General features: G+C 40.3%; 2 protein-coding genes and 1 long non-coding RNA gene across 3 annotated transcripts; 1 reads left to right on the top strand and 2 right to left on the bottom strand.

The window, feature by feature from the left end:
- The first annotated feature begins 19 nt into the window (after positions 1-19).
- LOC140922890 (uncharacterized) lies at positions 20-1030 on the top strand. Its single transcript, XR_012164114.1, has 3 exons — positions 20-178; positions 783-847; positions 963-1030. It is a non-coding gene; the product is annotated as an uncharacterized lncRNA (long non-coding RNA).
- Positions 1031-1215: 185 nt separating this feature from the next.
- On the bottom strand, positions 1216-5176 carry LOC140923177 (mitochondrial inner membrane protease subunit 2-like). Its single transcript, XM_073373256.1, has 5 exons — positions 4974-5176; positions 3237-3343; positions 2931-2996; positions 1921-2023; positions 1216-1691 (listed from the first exon to the last, which is right to left on the bottom strand). Exons 1-5 carry the CDS (start codon positions 5100-5102, stop codon positions 1410-1412), a joined length of 687 nt encoding a protein of 228 aa, XP_073229357.1. The 5' UTR covers positions 5103-5176; the 3' UTR covers positions 1216-1409.
- A 3738-nt stretch (positions 5177-8914) lies between these two features.
- Positions 8915-17810, bottom strand: LOC140923552 (uncharacterized). Its single transcript, XM_073373625.1, has 3 exons — positions 17710-17810; positions 14615-15658; positions 8915-14354 (listed from the first exon to the last, which is right to left on the bottom strand). The coding sequence occupies exons 2-3, from the start codon at positions 15642-15644 to the stop codon at positions 9142-9144; spliced, it is 6243 nt and encodes a 2080-aa protein (XP_073229726.1). The 5' UTR covers positions 15645-15658; positions 17710-17810; the 3' UTR covers positions 8915-9141.
- Positions 17811-18541: the final 731 nt, after the last annotated feature.

The raw sequence follows: 18541 nt of genomic DNA, 5'->3' as shown, positions 1-18541 counted from the left end.
TCACTATGTACAACAGCCATCGATTTATGCAGTACAATCTGATGGCCTCCTTGATCTGTTCGTTGCTAAGCACACGGTGGACTTCTCTTTGAAACGTCAGTTACTCTCAAGAAATGGTTTTATGATTCCTTGGGAGAAATTCTCTCATTTGTCTTTCTCAGTTGTTGGCCAGAAAAAGGTGCGTAAAACGGTAATTATCATCGTTTAAGACATGATTTTAGAGTCAGAGACGGCTGCTCTGTGCCTATTAGACTGTTATAATCTGGAACTTATAATAGTCTGGATATAGCCAAGGACTAAAAAAGTCTCTTTATTATCTTTGTATGTGATCATCGGCCATGAAGCGCTCTGCTGATGATAAAGTCTCTCTGACTCTGTCTGTATCTGTGCCCCGTCTCCTTAAACCCCATTATTAGAAAAAAATAGTAAAATTTTATAATTTTCATGCTTGATAAAAGGAGATCGAGTCTTAATTTTGGTGCTCTATGATTTCTGCAGACAGAGAAAATTCAGATGGGGGGGGGGGTGTGGGGGAATGCCAACAGCTCCCTCCCCTCTCCTAAACTTTTTTCAGGGAGCCTTTGCTGACGGGAAAGCCATAGAGTTAATACTGGGTCGAACTGAGTCCCTTGGTCCCGCCTCCCCCATCTGCAAATGCCACAAGTGATTAAATCATACTAAGGGACTCCAAGAATAAAGATTAATTGTGACCTGATAGTTTAATCTATAATTTATGAAACCTCAAGAAAGTAATCATTGGTTTTCGTTTTGTACACCTACAGAATTTCAATCCACAAGGGAAGTGCCCACAGAAAGAGAAATTTTCTATGAATGGCCACACACAGAAGTGAGTGTACCACCAGTTGACTTCTCTTTTCCTAATGAGAGCACCAACACAAGTTTCCTTTGCATATACTTAGAAGAAATCCAAACTGACTATAAATCTTTTCTTTGTCTTTCAGACTCATCTGCCCACTTTGTGGTCACACCCTACACGTAGGCCAGACTCCTGAGCTGTAACATCCTAGCAGTTAAAGGTTTCACAGTTTTCATGAGACCATGACATACATATATGTAGTGTACATTTTACCATTGTTGTAGCCATGTTTAGCACTGACCTGATATACAGTAGCTGGGCACAAAAAAGTAAAACTCTAATAACGTAATATGAACCCTCTTTAGTGAAAGTCAATTCAGAGATACATTTGTAGATTCAGTGGGAGAGATGATAAGAAATACAGCACTGTGGATTAAGCTGATTCATGAAGCATTATTTGAATAAAAAATAATATTTAATCCAGAATTAAAAACAGCACAAATGAATACTATAGTAAACATTTTAACACTTTAAAGTGTTGTCTTTGGTGAATAAATTTGAGGTCCCTCATTCACGACAAATCCAGTTCCGGTCATCTCACAGGTCCACAAATTATTTCTGTAACAGAAGTTTTTTCCTCAAACTTATTATGAGTTCGACTAGAGCCAGCTGTAGAACCACTGCATGTTATTCCATCTCTTTTTACTGTTGTATCCACATTAGCGGGAAGATCCTTTGCATTCCTTGATTCATACTGAGTAGAGATTTTGTCAGAGTCAAGCCGTCCCTCTTGTGAAAATGTTTCTAGTTTTTGCCATCTCCCTGGTGGCCATACAATGTGAGTAGCTTTTCCCTGAATAAGACCCAGCGACACCTACAAAAATAGAATGAAATGGAATACATACATGTAAAATAAATAGATAAATTTATAGGATGGACAAATAATATTTAGATCAGCTTCCCAGAAAATTGTGAAATTCAAGGACACAACTCCAACTTTTCAAGAACCTGTACACCATTTTAAAATAAAGAGCTTAGTTTCATACTAAGTGGACCACTGCCATTTGACATAAGAACAGAATTCAGTTTATATGACAACTCACCGGGCCAAAGGAGTTGCTGTCATGACTGTGTGAATGATTATCTCCTTCAACCCAGCAATGACCTGCTGGGATATGTAAAATCTTCTTCTTGTAGTTTATAGTTCTTCAGAATGGAAATAAGGAAAGGAAATAAGAAATATAAATAAATAGGTACAAATAAGTAAATAAACAGTAGTGTTTTGTTTAGAGTGCAAGTGCAATACTTGTCTGTCTTATTGTACAGTGGCTAGTTCACAACCAGACACTCCCTTGACACTTGTAAAATAACAATTACAGAAAAAATAAAAGTCAAACATTCATGCAACATGATAATAAGAAATCCTGGACTAACTTAAGAAACCAGCTGGCTACTGGTTATTTGCAAGTGTGATATAGGAATTAAACTTTGGGACAACTGAGAAAAAAAGGCTGGCAGTCAAGGCCAGAAAAAGGCCTGTACGAGGCCACTCATACACCTGAACACACTTCCTCCTTAGAAAAAGACGAAAAGGTAGCATTAAAGTTTGGTTTAAGAGAGACTTTGTCTTAAATTCTTAGATGAGACAAAGAAGACACTTGGTGTGGTAGACTATTTATGACCTACAGGTGGTTTCAACATAAAACGATTTTTTGCATGCTTCAACTCCAAGACACAACATAAGTCATCTCTTTGTTCCATCAGGGGGCAAGATTTGCGTAGCCTTCTGAAGAGAAGACACATGCATATCCTGAGCCAAAATGAAGTTTTGTAGCTGTACATTGTAGACTACTGGCATGAGAAAGAATGCTAAAAATAAATTAGCCTCAGCCTAGATGGATGGGCTTTGGGTGAGTGTACAGACATCTGAACCCAGGGTAGAATAAAATACTCGAGGTAAAAAAACAAATGGTTCCAAGGGAACACTACTGGACAACACCAGCAAATTTTGATCATTTACTTCGGCAACATTTCCATGATAATATTTAACAATACATGTTAGTGGTTAAAGGAACCCTACTGGATTGACTGATTGATTTACAGCTGTACTTACTTTACATGATCTCCTGCCACACCTATGATTCTCTTTATAAGAACAGCACCAGGGTCTGAAGGATCACTTTTAAAAGAGAAAAAACAGAAGATAATTCCTCACAAATCATTTCAACAGTCAACGATTGTCTTACAGTTTTACTACATTTGTCCTTAGGAAATGCAGGAAAGGCTTTTAAATGTCTCCAATTGGCAAATGTCAACTTAAAGTATCTCATTAGCTCTCACTGCTTCTTCGTAAGTTGTTAAAAAACCTCCAAAAGGTAGTGACAGATTATGCACACTCATGCAACAGGAATTTACTCACATGAGAGTTACAATGTCTCCTCTGCTGATTCCTTCAAACCGTCTAACAGCCCAACTGTTTACAAGCACTACATCACCTTTTAAGTGTGGCTTTGGATTTAATGTTGGCTGTAAAAAAGACAAAAGATACTGGTAATTGACTTTTACTTTTGTACTATATTCCCAACCAGATAGTGTTGTGGCTCAATTTTATCCTTGGTTAAATTTTATTTTCCCTTGCTTTGGGGTAATATAGTTATGTATTATAATGAGTTTGAAACAAACACAAATTATATTTAAAGCAAGGATAAAATTGAACCAAAGCATATGCAACAGAGTGTAATAGGGAACTGGTCAAGTTGCACAGAAGTCACTTCACCCAAACCCCAGAGTTAATAGAAAGCTTATTAATAAGCAACGACAACGCCGACAACCATGGCAACAGGAATAGCAAAAAGGCAATAGGTTAGATTAGCAAAACAACAACTTTGCATGTACATGCATCATGCTTTTCAGTACATTTCTTAGCCGTCATTGCACGACTACAACATGAAAGTGCCCAATTTCACATTCTGTCGAGGACAAGAGCACAGGACACAAGACAACAACTTTTCTTTTTCCTGAACTTTGATACAGTCCTTCAGAATTCAACTGCAAAAAATTTGCCAGCATATGGCAAATTAAACGACATGTAATAAGTGCGATAAGTTACTACGTTATATACAACATGAAAGCCATATAGGTATGTGCCACCTGAAAGGGTAGGACTTTTGGGCCTGTTTTGGTCTGAAAACAGGTATACACTTTGCCCATTTTGGTCTGGAATCAGATAAAGTTTTCAAGGGAACTATGGGAGCATATGGACGTGGTTATCGTTTCCATTCCAAATAAACAAGAATGAAATAGAAATTTGTAAATTCACAATTATGCTTTTGAAGAATGTTTTTGTTTGCACTTTAATCTAAGTAATGATGACACAATTCCTGCCTAAAGGCCAGGTCTGAAAACAGGTGTGGAAAATGATACTTTTGGTCTGAAATAGGGTCAGGATAAGGGGAACTGGGCTGCACATCCCCACCAAGAATTCTTAGGAGTAAGGCCCCCCCCCCCCCCCCGCCCCTCCACAATAATTAGCCATAGCCATCTATCACTGTGGGTGGTAGCTGTAATTGTGTATGTATAATGATTGTTCGTGTATGGGGCTATGTGGAAATGTTGGGGTTACATGCAGAAATTCCTGACTATGTGAGTACCAAATAAAGAAGGATTTAAAGATGACAAACAACAATAACAAACAAACAATTTGGGAACCTCTGTTCTCTTCACTAGCGTTAATAACTACCTTTCAGCAGCTGCTGACAGTTGATCAGCTTGGTATAATTGCCAAACGAAATTGCACGCCCTACCTTAAGTCATTACCATGATTACCCACTGGACACCCCGCCTCCATTTTTGCGTGGTTTGTCCCTTGTACTAGGATCTTCCTCACGCTAGGATATTTCTACCACCCTACGAGGAAGATCCTAGTGCTAGGGAAAAGTGCACCCCTTTGCATGCAAACTAAGTACCGAAAAAAAAGCGCAACGATGATCGATAAATCGAGAGAGATTGCCAGTGGACTTTTGCGTTTTAAAGGGTGTATTTTCGTAGTACCAGTAACGAACGATAGTAGTGATATTTTGTCTCCAAACTGAATATATGATGTATGAGGATTAAACTTAATTCCCGTTAAAAGTACCATACGTGTAGGCTTACTTACTTGCATTGAGATGCCGTGGACTCCTTTTAAACTTCCAACATTTTCTACAAATGTCACAGCTACCGGAAGTCCTAATGCAAACCCCAGGGCAAAACGACTCAGGTATGGTCGGACTGTTTGAAAACCCATACCTAATTCATTAAAGCCCGTACGTTACCCACAAACAACTCATCTGCGCCACCTACAGTTCGACTAAATACAGGAATGGCTCCGACCTGTAATTGGAGGATAAAAATAGTTAGTAATTAATAAATTAAAGCTTAACTTTCAGCCACGCGTCACACTGGACAACGATATCACTAACGTCGCTGTGATGTGTGACTTCTGTTTCGTCTTACGCAGTGAAAGAAGCAAGAAGTCGATGTATGAACCTTAAAATTTCACTTACATCGGCAGAACCTTTTTCTAGTGTTAAACAGTACCAACAGAGATGGGAAATTGTCACAGTGTTGGCGAACAGCGTTCAGTTCGCACTCAAAGAATCGGAGCTATTCCTGTATTTAAACCGCTGACGGGTCAATGTACCGGAATGGCTCCGATCTGCATAAAGAGAGAGTTGTCACATGATGGTGTGTGGTGTGGGGAGGGGGGGGAGGGGGGGGTTCTGGTGGGGTCTGAGCGATCATGACCAGATGATATAATAACAAAACCAAAGAGCTTCACCGAAAAAAAAATTCAAAATCAACTCAAATAAAAAAGTCGATCAAGGGATCATTACTGATTACTTATCTGACTGTCGCTGGTGATTAGCAATACGGGGTTGTTTTTAAATTATCTGTTTTAAAGTTTTTGTACCGGGTTGTTTTCCATCCGACAAAACTTGAACTTGAAACTTGAGCAAATTTAACCATGAGCAAAATAATATTCATCAACTGTTGGCCAGTTTTGCATTGAGTCTACTGTTTGCATTATAAATTATTTGTGTACTAGTTGAGTCATGTGACCTTTCTTACTTAATTAACCTCTAGGGACTAAATTAGTCCCAAAGCCCTGGGGACGAGGTTGAACTAGTTCTATTAGAGGTCTTACAGGCGTTCATCAGAGTAAAGAAAAGAAAGTAATTTATCATCGGCAAAAAAAGTCCGAGTGCGGCGGTGTATTTTGTGTCTTGACCTAGTTTTTGCCGGGTGATGCAAATCATGGCAAAACAGTGACTTTTCTTGACTGACCGAGGTTTGTTTTGAGGAGGGACCATCAGAAAAGTGCCCTGGGAGGTACTTCCTTCATATAGGTATGTGCCACCCCGAAGAAACGGGTTATTGAGCCGTTTTGGTCTGAAAACGGGCATAGACTTTGCCCAAGCCTAAAAAGAGGATGTTCAAGTGGCGACCCCCCCCCCCACCCCCTAGAAAATGCTTTCATTCTCCTCTCCCCCCATCCCTATCCTATGCACTGACGCGGGCACCTCACTACTTAGGTTGACTAAGACTTTATCAATCAATCGATAATGTCCACTAAGCTACGTGTGAGAAGTTTTAAATTTAGGCCTTATATATCATGTACACAAGCAAGTTATTTTTAGTTTCGATAAATTGATTCGTTCAAGTTTTGTCGGATGAAAAACAACCCGGTACAAAAACTTTAAAACAGATCATTTAAAAGCAACCCCGTATTGCTAATCACCAGCGACAGTCAGATAAGTAATCAGTGATGATCAAGCAAGTCTAGTTCCTTTATCGACTTTTTTATTTGAGTTGATTTTGAATGTTTTTTTCGGTGATTGCTCTTTGTTTTTTTTCTTTATATCATCTGGTCATGATCGCCCAGACCCCACCAACATCCCCCCCTTCCCCCACCCCCGCTCCCACACCACACACCATCATGTGACAAGTCTCTCTTTATGCAGATCGGAGCCATTCCTGTACGTTGACCCGTCAGCGGTTTAAATACAGGAATAGCTCCGATTGTTTGAGTGCGAACTGAACGCTGTTCGCCGACGCTGTGACAATTTCCCATCTCTGTTGGTACTGTTTAACACTAGAAAAAGGTTCTGCCGATGTAAGTGAAATTTTAAGGTTCATACATCGACTTCTTGCTTCTTTCACTGCGTAAGACGAAACAGAAGTCACACATCACAACGACGTTAGTGATATCGTTGTCCAGTGTGACACGTGGCTGAAAGTTAAGCTTTAACTTATTAATTACTAACTATTTTTATCCTCCAATTACAGGTCGGAGCCATTCCTGTATTTAGTCGCTCGTCATGGTGATCATGTCCGCCATGTTGAATGCATGTAAGTTGAACCCAGTCTTTGACCGTGAAATAAAAGCACGCTCGCAATGCGTGCAAAAGAGAAACGGCGGAACGAGAAGTCAGCTGGGGAAGTCTGGCCTGCGCGTGACAGGCGTTCGAAAGGGAAGGGAAAGGGAATTTTTCTTGCGCTCGCATTCCCCTTCACTTCTCTTTCGAACGCCTGCCACGCAGGCTAGGAGAAGTCCAAAAGACTACCTGGACTACCATATTTTTGAGTTCGCCTTTTACTATTCGTCTTGAAGTAGAAAGGTAAGGAACAGTAATAAGCGAACTCAAAATCCGTCAAAATCACTTTTTAGCATTGATCCATACACATATTTAGCGATACAAATGATGTTAACGGTAAATCCAGTACATTTATTATAAAATTACACTAACAGATTGTGTACGCTTCCTGTTAATACTGAAAAAAGAATCACAATAATATAAAATTATGTCGCAAAACAAATTGCACAATTAAGAGATAAAAATGACTCTTACTGCATAGACTAATCCATGCAAGCGCACTCTATGATATAGATAAATTTTTGATTACGAAAAATCCGGAATCCATGGCTTGGAATCCAGAATCCAATTTTGTCTTGGATTCCCTTGCATGGGGCGAAAATTGGATCACTGTGTATGGCATCAAAGCCGGGGGCGGTTAACATCTTGCTTAACACATAGACGTCAGGAAGTTATGGTCAATGGTCAAAAATCAAAAAGTGTAGAAGTCCTATCTTTGTTCGCAGTCAATCAATTCAGAAAGAAAACACAACTTCGTTTTATCGTTGGATCCCGGCAGCCCAAGCTCAGTATAAGAGTAATCCTTGTATTATGATTATGATGATTATGATGATGATGATGTATGAGGATTCAGGTAATAGATTTAAGAAGATAAATAGTCGCTTGAATTTTCAATTATAGTCGAACCTCACTAACGGCCACTGTTTTTGGCGGACAGTCCATACAATGAACGTTGTCAGTGTCTTGTTTAAACCTCTCCACAACGGCCACTTTCTTCTGTCCCGAAGGTCACCGTTGTGGAGAGGTTCATCTGTAAAAAAAAAAAAAAAACACCGACACAGACACACACTCTGCCACTGATTTAATCGGTTTGTTATTGCTTGCTGTTTGCTTGGCCCGGGGGGGGGGGGGGGGGGGTACTCGCTTATGTAAGCTATATAGGTATGTGCAGCCCCATCGGGTAGCGTTTTTGAGCCGTTTTGGTCTGAAAACAGGTATACACTTTGTCCATTTTGGGCTGGAATCGGGTATGGTTTTCGAGGGAAATACGGGAGTGTATGAACCTATTTATTATTTTAGGCCTGGTCTGAAAACGGGTGTGGAAAATGACAGTTTTTGGTCTGAAATAGGGTCATGATTTGGAGAACCGGGCGGCACACCCCCACCAGGAATTCCCAGGAGTATCCCCCCTCCCGGGGAGCTTGGGCTGCCGGTGATTTCAAGACAGCCAGTTATTCCATCACTCATGCTATAAACGTTATTAATTGTGGACAGGTTTCAGACAAATAGTACTCTTGTTTATTCTCACTTACTTATTTGATATATACACTTTAAAAATAATTGCCAAAAGATTTGCCTTAAGCAATGCAAAACAAATAAGTTCATTTGATATCTTGGTTGAATGTTCAAATTTCATTAATCACCAATGCAATGTGTCGTGCTGCGTTACATGCATATTCTGTTACAAATAATCAGAATCAGATATTCGAAATAAACTGCAACTAATTCAGAGTATATAGAATGTAATATAATTTTCTGCATAAGCTTTGCTCGCAGCACTTCACTTCCCAGTACCTAAGACTATGAAGGAGGAAGGCTCTGTTCAGATTCTCGAAGATTCGTAGGATATGATCACTCTTTCTGCTCTAGGTCTTCTTTTCTTTCTGGATTCTTTTGGGACAAGAAACGTTAACCGAAGTGGTGTATTTCTTTCAGTAGATCTGATATTAAATCCGATGTGTGTTGCGCTTTTTCCCATACTTTTGCTTGCTTTATCCTTTTAGAAGGTAGTACAACGTGAGTTCCTGGTTCTAATCCAACGTTGAGTATTTTTAAGTATTCATGCTGACGGTATAGCCCTAAAGTAAACTTAACAAGAAAATCAAAGGGCCATGAGTTATTGACGTCACCGAACTGTTGAACAGTAGTCCATCCCATCCTTTTTTTTATGAAGTCTGGATACTCATGATATAATGTAGTAAATTCAGTGTAATTAATTTTCGATAAATATCTTAACAAATAAGTCATAAACGTATTCTGTAGTGAATGGCAGACGGTAGTCAACATCCAAGTTGGAGTACTTTCTTCGTACTGTGCAATAAGTCGTTTCAGGTGGTTGTCGTCGAAGAAGAATCGTCCATACCGATCAACCACTATCTTAATACAAGCGAAATGCTGAAATACTTCATGATGCCACAGCCTCATCAAGTAGAAAAAATACACTGGCGTTACCTCCAAGACTATTTCGTGTATTGATTCAGAAATAACTGCCAAACGATGACGAAAACCAGTGGCTGTGTTGTTTAATTTTGACGCATGAATTACTGATCGATAGGTGGACGTTGATAAACTTAACTTCTTCGTATAAAATTCAGAACGGTCAAATTGCAACTTACACACCTTTAGGTCATCTAGAGCTAACGAAACTAACTTAGTGAAACCAAACAGGGAATATTTTACGCCTCTAAGGTTAAGTATTTTTAATTGTCGAAGTAACTCGTTCCAGACGCGCCCTAGCGATGAAGGACTACCAATCTCCATACTCTTTGCGTTTAAGCCTTCCGGCCTACAGTGAGACAAGTTTTTCTGCCTATTTTGAAATGTAGACACAAGCCCTAAAACAAAATCTCGGACATCCCCTCTTAGATTAATTTCCAGACCATTGGGGATCCAACCAAATAACCTTCTGTAAATGATATTCATTTCAACATCTTTAGATGGCAACATCATTATACCTCCATGGTCTTTTATTATTCTTATGACCTCTTTCCATGGATTATAACTTCCACCTTTTACATGAAAGCTGAATACATTCGCCAAGTAAAGTGGCGTGATCCCGTCTTTGTTTGGGCAACTCGCATCTAACTTATGCTGCTCTTTTTCTTTTAATATCTCCTGTATGAATTTTACCAATCCGCGAGAAGCTGCCAAATGGTATAGAGTCAGTTCGCGTTTACTAGGGTCACATACAATCTGGAAACCACGAGTTTTCATCGCTTGGTGAAGAAGCTGGAGAGCCACAAGAGATGCGTTATCTTTTCTAGCTAACAGTTCTTCGTTTCCAAAAAGATGGTTCCCGATGGTTCCCCCCGAGTGCAGTATCGCAAGGGTAATCGCGTCTTGTCCTTGTGGAGACAGCAAAGTCAGATTTGCACCGATTTTTATGAGACTACGAACACCTACTAAATTAGCTCCTTGTACCGCTCTATGAAGGGGCGTAAATCCCTCAGCGTCTAAGCAATTGTCAATGACTCTGTGCTTTAATTTGTGACGTTCAATTGCTCTTTGAAAAGGGGGCTTCCTAGAAGAACATGTTTGATCATCACATGTAATGAGTTGAAAGAAATTATTCTCTTCCAGCTTTGGAGGAAAATAACACAACAAATGGATGGTCGACAATTGAAAAGGCTTCCCACACTCAATGTCGAATGAAACATTTAATGGAAAGTCTGCCCAGTCTCCACCATTTTGAATGAAAGCCATCAGTGGTGTTCTCCCCAGGGAGTCTTTGCAGCTAAGGCGGGCTCCCTTCAATAGCAAAAGTCGAGCGATGTAAGGTTTTCTTTTCGCAATGGCATTGTGTAGCAAGCTTGTACCATTACGACTGCATTTTCTGAAGGACGCCCCAGACGAGAGAAGAAGATAAACAACCATTTCGTGATCACGCAAATGCTGCTGCAGGTCGTGGAAGTGTTCACCCTCATTGAAATGTGAAGTAGTCAAACTTACCGTGCAGTTTTCAACTGCAACTTCCAACGGTGTTTTACCAAGATTATCACGTAGTTCGAGCTTTGACTTTCTTTGCAGCAGAACATTGACGGCATCGGCCAAACCGTTTGCTGATGCTATATGCAGCGGTGTTCGGCCGTTTACGTCAGCAGCATGTATATCAGAACCACGTAAAATCAAATTGATAAATGCATCTAACCATCGATACTGGTCGGTGTTTCTAATAATATTGTTTTCGTTTTCATAAAACATAGCAAGGTGGCCCCTACGGTCAATTGTCACAAGGTGAAGAGCCCCACCTAAATCTGTCCTATTTATAATAAACTCACCATCCAGTTGGTCCGGATGTATGTGGAGAATTGCATAATGCAATGTTGAAAGACCGTCCTTATCAACTGCGCTAAGATTTGCTCCAAAGTACAGTAGTAGGTCAATAATTTCAACGGCTCCACATGCTGCGGCGCTGTGAAGAGGTGTCGAACCATTAGCTGTCATGCTGTTAATGTTAGCACTGCTTTCTGAACGCATCAGCATATGTACAAATAACTTGTGGTTATGGCAAGCGGCAACATGAAGTGGGGTCGCTCCAAAGCAGTCAGAAGCATTAACGCGTGCTCCACTAATTTTAATAAGATACATTCCAATTTCCCAGTGTCCATAACGAGCAGCCATGTGAAGGGGTGTGTATCCACAGTGACAGATATCACCGTGGTATTCTATAGATTCTTCACAACCTAATTTCAAAGATGTATGCGTTTCATTTCGCTGTTCCACCATTTGCCAGTGATTGCAAGTTTCATGTATCAACGCGGGATCTTTTTTGAGTATCATTTTCACAATTTCACTATTATTTTTACGAACAGCCTCGTGTAAGGCAGTTCTCCCTGTATAATCCCGACATGTTAATGCCGCTGGTGGCGAAGAAATTAGTTCCCTGACTACCTCCACATGGCCTGCTGAAACTGCTGCATGAAGGGCGGTTTGGCAAAATATTAAATGTTTGTCGTCATAAAGCTCGCCAAAGTTGGTGGTGTTTTCAGTTTTCTTTTCAATGCAATGATTCTTTTCCATCTGCTTTGGATCCTCAAAACACTGTTCGTTGATATGAAATGACATAACATTTTCCATCTTCATGTTGCTTTGCAAACGATGTACATGTTTTAGCGTTTTCAGCCAGTAAAAGGACCCATCGCATCTGATGCACCTATCCCTCACACCAATTTTCAAAAGGTACTTTACCACCTCCAACCTACCATTGGAGGCGGCATGGTGAAGAGAGGTTTGATCTGCAACTGCACCGGCATTATATAACGCTTTAACGACCTCTGAATGCCCATTCTCAGCGGCTATCTGTAGTGCAGTTAAATTGACACCATCGACGGTTGAAATAAAAGCACCGTTGTCGAGAAGAAAGGCAACAACTTCCATGTGCCCTCGGCGAGCTGCAGCGTGAAGCATTGTGGAACCCCAGTGCTTTGACTTTGATTGAAGAACTGGAGTCCAAAGGCAATTTTTAGTGACAAATTCATCATACTCGTTTCCTTTTGATTCCAAAATGAATAACAAAGACTTCGTCTTGCGATTTACCTTGGCTCCCTTACTCACCATCAGCGCCAGATTATTAACGAGTCCATGCTCCGCGGCCAAAAATGCAGGTGTTATCCCGCGATTATCAATACAGTCAATGCAACTGAAATGTCTCAGCAGTAGCTCCATTACGTCTGTGCTGTTGATCGTGGCTGCAAGGTGCAACAAAGTCCTATTACTTGTAGGATCCGAAGAATTGACAACTTGTGAAGGAAACTTCAGAAACTGTTTAACGTAAGACTCCTTCCAACCACCATAGGTAATGTGTTGTGCCAGAGTCAGAATGTATTTCAACAACGAGGACTTATCTCCGTCAGCAATTAAGATTAAGTAGTAATCGCAAAACATTTCGTGTCCTTTTTTCTTACTGACGTAAAATGGACTATTCTTGTTGCTTTCGCTGGTGAGCCACTCTGTTAAAGAGAGGTGATATAATGTCACCGTGTCATTTTCTCCGTATCTTAGAAAATGTCCCAGTCCGTTTATTCTATCTTTAAATTCGTATTCTTCTTCGAGATTTTCTTCCTTTGTTTTAAGAACTTCATAAATGCCTTTAAGTGACAGTGGATGAAATGTTGCCACAAGTAATTCTAACACTCGCCGAATCGGCCGGAATTGTTCCTTTCGACTATACAGGCGTTCGAAGTAGCTGTGGTATAAATCGCCAAGCGTCTCAGGTAGTGCATAGGGATCTCTCTTTTCAGCTCTAGACGTTTGCCAGTGATGAAGCATCTCCTTAACGAACAGGAAATTTCCCTGACTTTTGTTCAACAAAGCGGAGATTAGTCTGGCTGTGCTTTTAATGCTGTTATCTCCAAACCAAAGCTTAATACGGTTTATTAAGGGACCATCTTGAAGAAGTTTCGTAGACAGAAAAAGTTCAATGTCTTCTATATTTCGGATATCGTCAGGATCAATGATAAGCTTTGTTACGCTGTTCGAGTTGATGGAAACGCTAGATTCATTGCGAGAGGTCATCACAAGTTTCAGCCATGACGGAAAACGGGGAAGCTTATTATTAAGCAAATAAACGATACTATGGCCTGTTTCACTTTGAGTAAGACATTCATCTAAGGCATCAATGACAATGTACCAGTTCTCTTTTGGTTTATTTTTTAAAAGTCTTAGGGGTGACAAAATTGCTTGTTCAAAACAACCCACGGGATCTTGGAGTGTCACACAGTCGGTGGATAAAGATCGCTGAATGTAGGAGTTATTAGTGACAATGTACCCATATTCTGGAAGTCTGCGAGCTATCATATCGGCTAAGTTACGGACAAACTTGCCTCCATTCTGTGTATTTCTGTCAGAATGTTTACAGAGGTGGTACCCTAATATATGATCATGGATGGTCCGACTTGACGTCCGGGAGCAGACCAACTGGGCAGCCAATGCAGACTTTCCAGCTCCAGGGTCTCCGATAATCAAAACACCAGATACTCTCTTGCGTGAAGAGAAGAGGGCACCCTCTATTTCTTCATATAGCCATCGACGACCAATGAAATTTTCCCGAGCAATGGTTAGATAATCGGTCAAGTTAAACTCTTTGGTGTCAAAAGGAACATCAACTTCCTCCGTGGGACAGCCTAAAAATATAATTGGACATTCTTTTGTGAGAAACTGCAAGTTACTTTTAAAGCTAAAACAAGTCCGAACTATTTGAAGAGGAAGGGATATTAGAATCCAGGATACAAAAAGGCTGAAGGTAAGTAGGGGTTACAGTATATTTCATTCCTTTCACTAAGTTTACTCCTGAGAACCTTTTACGCCGCGACAGAGCAACGACGCTCTTTGGCAATACGGGATATGGTTGATGTAAAAATAAATTTAATGGATTGTGACATACCATCGTTAAATGAGCTGTGATCCAGAGTGCCAATGCAACACCATAAACATAAGAGTAGCAACTTTAGCCAATCTGTGGACGACTTTCCATTTGAACCTCCCACAATTTTGAACAAGAAAACGATGGTGACCATTAGTAGCTCCGCAAAGTGGGCAAGAGTTGACCAAAACGTGGCAGATTTTTTCTCCACCTTCTCTAGCTGATCTAGGCCTTGTCTTAAATTGCGTAGTTGTCTTTCCACGCGAGTTCGTTGCTTTCCATTTTTCTTGGATTCCTTTCTTAACGAGTTCAGTTCACTTTTAAGGCTTGAAATATCCTTGTGAATTGCTTCCTTGAAATGAGATAAGACTTCGGCTTTGAAAATGTGCACATCTGAGCTACATTTTAGGGCTAAAATATCTCGTAAAGCTTCCTGAGCATCTGGATCTCCAGTAAATACTGGATCTTGCAGAAGCTTCTCGATTGTTTCAAAGGCAGCTCGTTTTTCTGTTAGGGACAGCTCCAGTTTTGGAACATGCACCCACTTTGTATTTCTGGTTTCTCGGACATCTTTTATCAGAGATCTCTGGGCAGTAAAGTGATTGCACCAGAACATCAGATTCAAAATAGCAGTAACATCCATGTCCTCGGCACTCTGTATAACAGTATGTCCTCCAATATCAGGGAGAAAAAGTTTAGCTATCTCCCACTGACCATTACTGGGGTCCATCCATTTGGTGGAATCACTTTGCTTCCAGTTTGGTTTGTTTCCCAGGTGTGCGTTTTGGAGAAATAATGCCCATGCACACTTGCTCACATCGTGGTATTGGTTCTTCTTTCTGCTTGGATCATAGACACAGGTGCACGGTGCAGCACGTGATCCTGTGATTGCGGCTGTTACGTTGCTGTAGAAAATAGCCATCTCTCGTTTAATGTAGGGACGAAGACCTTGACAAAGAACTGATGTCAAAGCGCGTCCGAGAGAAAGCCAATTTCCTTCCTCTGGAGAGGTCAGTTGAACGAAAGCCTCGGACGGTCCTGATGCTGCCATAGTAAAGTTTAAAACTAGTAGAAAAACAAGAAAGAAGAAAAATTCGAAAGTTTGTATAATATATAATCAGAAGTTGTTTTCATAAAGTTAAATTAACAAGAAAGCTCCGAGGATAAGCTAGTTAGATGTAAAACAACTAAACTAGCCCATTTAATTAATTTGTCTATTAAATATTAAAGCTATCAATATGCCCTACTTAAGATCACTCTAAGTTCACGGGTCAAGCTGAAATCACCTGTTATTAAGAAGCGCAGACGAAGGACAGCATTTTGGAATTTTCCCCGGTTATGGAAAATTCCAGCATTTGGAAGACACTGGAGTGGAGCGAATATAAATTTATACATGTATAAAGATTCTTGCACCGGTCTCAGTGCTATAGTCAGTGTGGGATTAGCCCTTAATCCTCTTACTTAGCAACTGCGCTCGACTTATATATCCTGATATGATTGTACAATAGTTCAGTTGACCTTAGGCCTTGCTCATGTAATCTCCTTTAACCGTTAAATTGTATAACCGTGAATATGTACTTGGCCTCCACTCTTCGTTTCGCCTCCGATAATCGCACAGTCAGCTTGTGTCTTCCAGGCCCCAGTTGTTCAAAAGGTGGATAACGCTATCCACCGGATAAATCACTATCCACTGGATAGCGCCATTGGTTTCCCTAATACTTATTCGTTGGATAGTGATTTATCCGGTGGATAGCGCTATCCAACTTTTGAACTACTGGTTGCAGGAGACCATGAGTGCAAAGCACCAGGGGCACCCAACCAGAATATAGTTCAAAACCACTTAAACACAGTATTGTTAAACGTATTTTAGTTTTTAAACGGTAGATACAGGCATATTTTTATCCCCTAAAAAATTTTGATCTGTTCAGATTTCCTAGCTGAAAGTCTAGTGATCCGAAAATTATAGGGATCAAAACTTACCTTTTTTGAAAATTTCAGCAAGATAAAAGGGTCCCGAAAATTCTAGGTGACCTTTTAAGGGTAAAAATCCGTCAAAAATGGGCAATTATACCATTTTTTAGATGTTCGAAAATCCTAGGAGAGGCAGGCAAGCAAGAAATTTTACAACAAATGTTCCGAAAATTCTAGGTCTCAAATCGTCTTCCGAACAGATATTTTCCGAAAATTGTCGTTGGGTGCCCTTGAAGCACGCCTTCTGGTGTTCCTTTAAGTATGAATAGACATTTCTGAAAAGACCTGCGTTAGCTGGACGGTTACCTTAAACTATAGGCGAATTTCTTTTCTTGTGATAAGAGCCTAGCGTGAAAGTTCGGATTAAACATTACCTTGTAATATAAGCACGCTGCGAAATTCAGTGACCCCGAAATGCATGTGTAATTGAACACTGTGACTTCTTGACGATATTTTCAGATTTTTTAATCTCTAGAGTATTCCCAACTTGTGTAAACATTTACTTTTCTAGCATCCATCTGTTTCTCAAAACAGTTAAAATAAAATAAATCTTTCTGTAAAAGAAAAGTCACAGTCAAACCGAGTAAATATGGTTTAGCTCCAGCTGATAATTTTATGCACTGATATGCCTCCGATGTTTGTTGTACCAGTCACTGATGGTTACCGACTATAGTCATTCCATATACCACTGCCGTTTAAAAAGTTATTAAAAAAACCGGCGCATAATTATTGATAAATGTCAACGTGTGCTGATAATGAAGACATCGATGTGCAACTAGAGGCTTTGAAGCCGTTGAGTGATTAGGAGCTAGAAGAACGGCACGGATGCATGAATGCGTGGTGAGCTTTAATCTCAGCTCATTTCCGCTATGAATTAACTCTTTGAATGCGAAAACATAGCAATCAGTTAAAAACCCTTGCACTTCTCAGCTGACACTTAAAATGGTGAAGCCCGTCGAGCTGAGAGCTTGATCATGGTCAAATTCATTTTGCCAACATGTACAGTAGTTCTGTTTTACACAAAGCGTATTTCCTATATAAGCTACCCTTGGGCTGCCGCGAGAGGTTATTTTTAACGACTCAACGTAATACTACTCCCCAAACGAACACTAACAGTTTCTGAGCGGTAATACCTGTGAACTTACCTTGCGATTAACAGTCGTAACTTCACTACGCTAAATTCAATTCGATCGAGTCAAGAAAGCAAAATGCGGAAGTGAGGAACCTCCTTCCCACAGTTCGCTGCCTGGGAACGAGGTTGAGAATTGAAATACATAACACCAGTCTTCAGAGAAGCAGCTGTCATCTTTTCTGTGGAGGGATCATTGATATCATTCAAATTAACGCCTGGGCCCAGTTGCTCGAAGCATGGTTAGCGTTAACCAGCGTTAAATACCTTGACAACGTATTGGTTTTGATACTGCTTAACCAATGTTTAAAGATAACCATGCTTTGAGCAACTCAGCCCTGATCACGAAAATAGCCTGAACCTATCGAGTGGCACAGTGCCGCCCAAATAAATAGTTGCATGCTCTTTTGTGGAGATACGTACAGTATATGGGGCCCAGTTCTCGGCCACAAAAAACTTAAACTTGTATTTCTTACCTTGGAATAGCCGTGAGGACTTGAAATTTCACACACAACTAGCTTCATCATTCAGTTTACACATGTAAAGCTATCGACTGCTCAACGCTGTTTTCTCCCAAGTAATAACGAAAATGGAGGCTTGGTTCGTTGGACCAATTATCGGCCAGAGAGCCAACTTCTCGGCCACAAAAGAATGCGCTCGATTCCTCAAAATATAAATAAACAGCGCTTGATTACCATTTTTGTCGTTAAATCACTTATGAGGCTTTCTGATATTTCGATCACGAATTATCCTTAAAGAGCTTTGTTTCATGTTAGAAAAGGAAGTTTTTTGCACTCCTAGTTTTTCTCTAAAGTGCAGTCAAGCGAGGCTAAAAAAGAGTTGGGTAT

The sequence above is a fragment of the Porites lutea genome, chromosome 13 (assembly GCF_958299795.1).
Source record: "Porites lutea chromosome 13, jaPorLute2.1, whole genome shotgun sequence".
Classification (NCBI taxonomy): Eukaryota; Metazoa; Cnidaria; class Anthozoa; order Scleractinia; family Poritidae; genus Porites; species Porites lutea.
The sequence above is the reverse complement of the archived record's forward strand: the minus strand, read 5'-3'. Positions and strand labels throughout refer to the sequence as shown.

Excerpts from the sequence above, each read along its gene's own strand:
- LOC140923177 (XM_073373256.1), bottom strand. The coding sequence starts at position 5,102 with ATGGGTTTTCAAACAGTCCGACCATACCTGAGTCGTTTTGCCCTGGGG. Across the intron at positions 2,997-3,236 it reads GGAGACATTGTAACTCTCAT|TGATCCTTCAGACCCTGGTG; the intron begins GTGAGTAAATTC and ends CTCTTTTAAAAG. Across the intron at positions 2,024-2,930 it reads GTGGCAGGAGATCATGTAAA|AACTATAAACTACAAGAAGA; the intron begins GTAAGTACAGCT and ends TCCATTCTGAAG.
- LOC140923552 (XM_073373625.1), bottom strand. The coding sequence starts at position 15,644 with ATGGCAGCATCAGGACCGTCCGAGGCTTTCGTTCAACTGACCTCTCCA. Across the intron at positions 14,355-14,614 it reads TCACAGCTCATTTAACGATG|GCTGTCCCACGGAGGAAGTT; the intron begins GTATGTCACAAT and ends TTATATTTTTAG.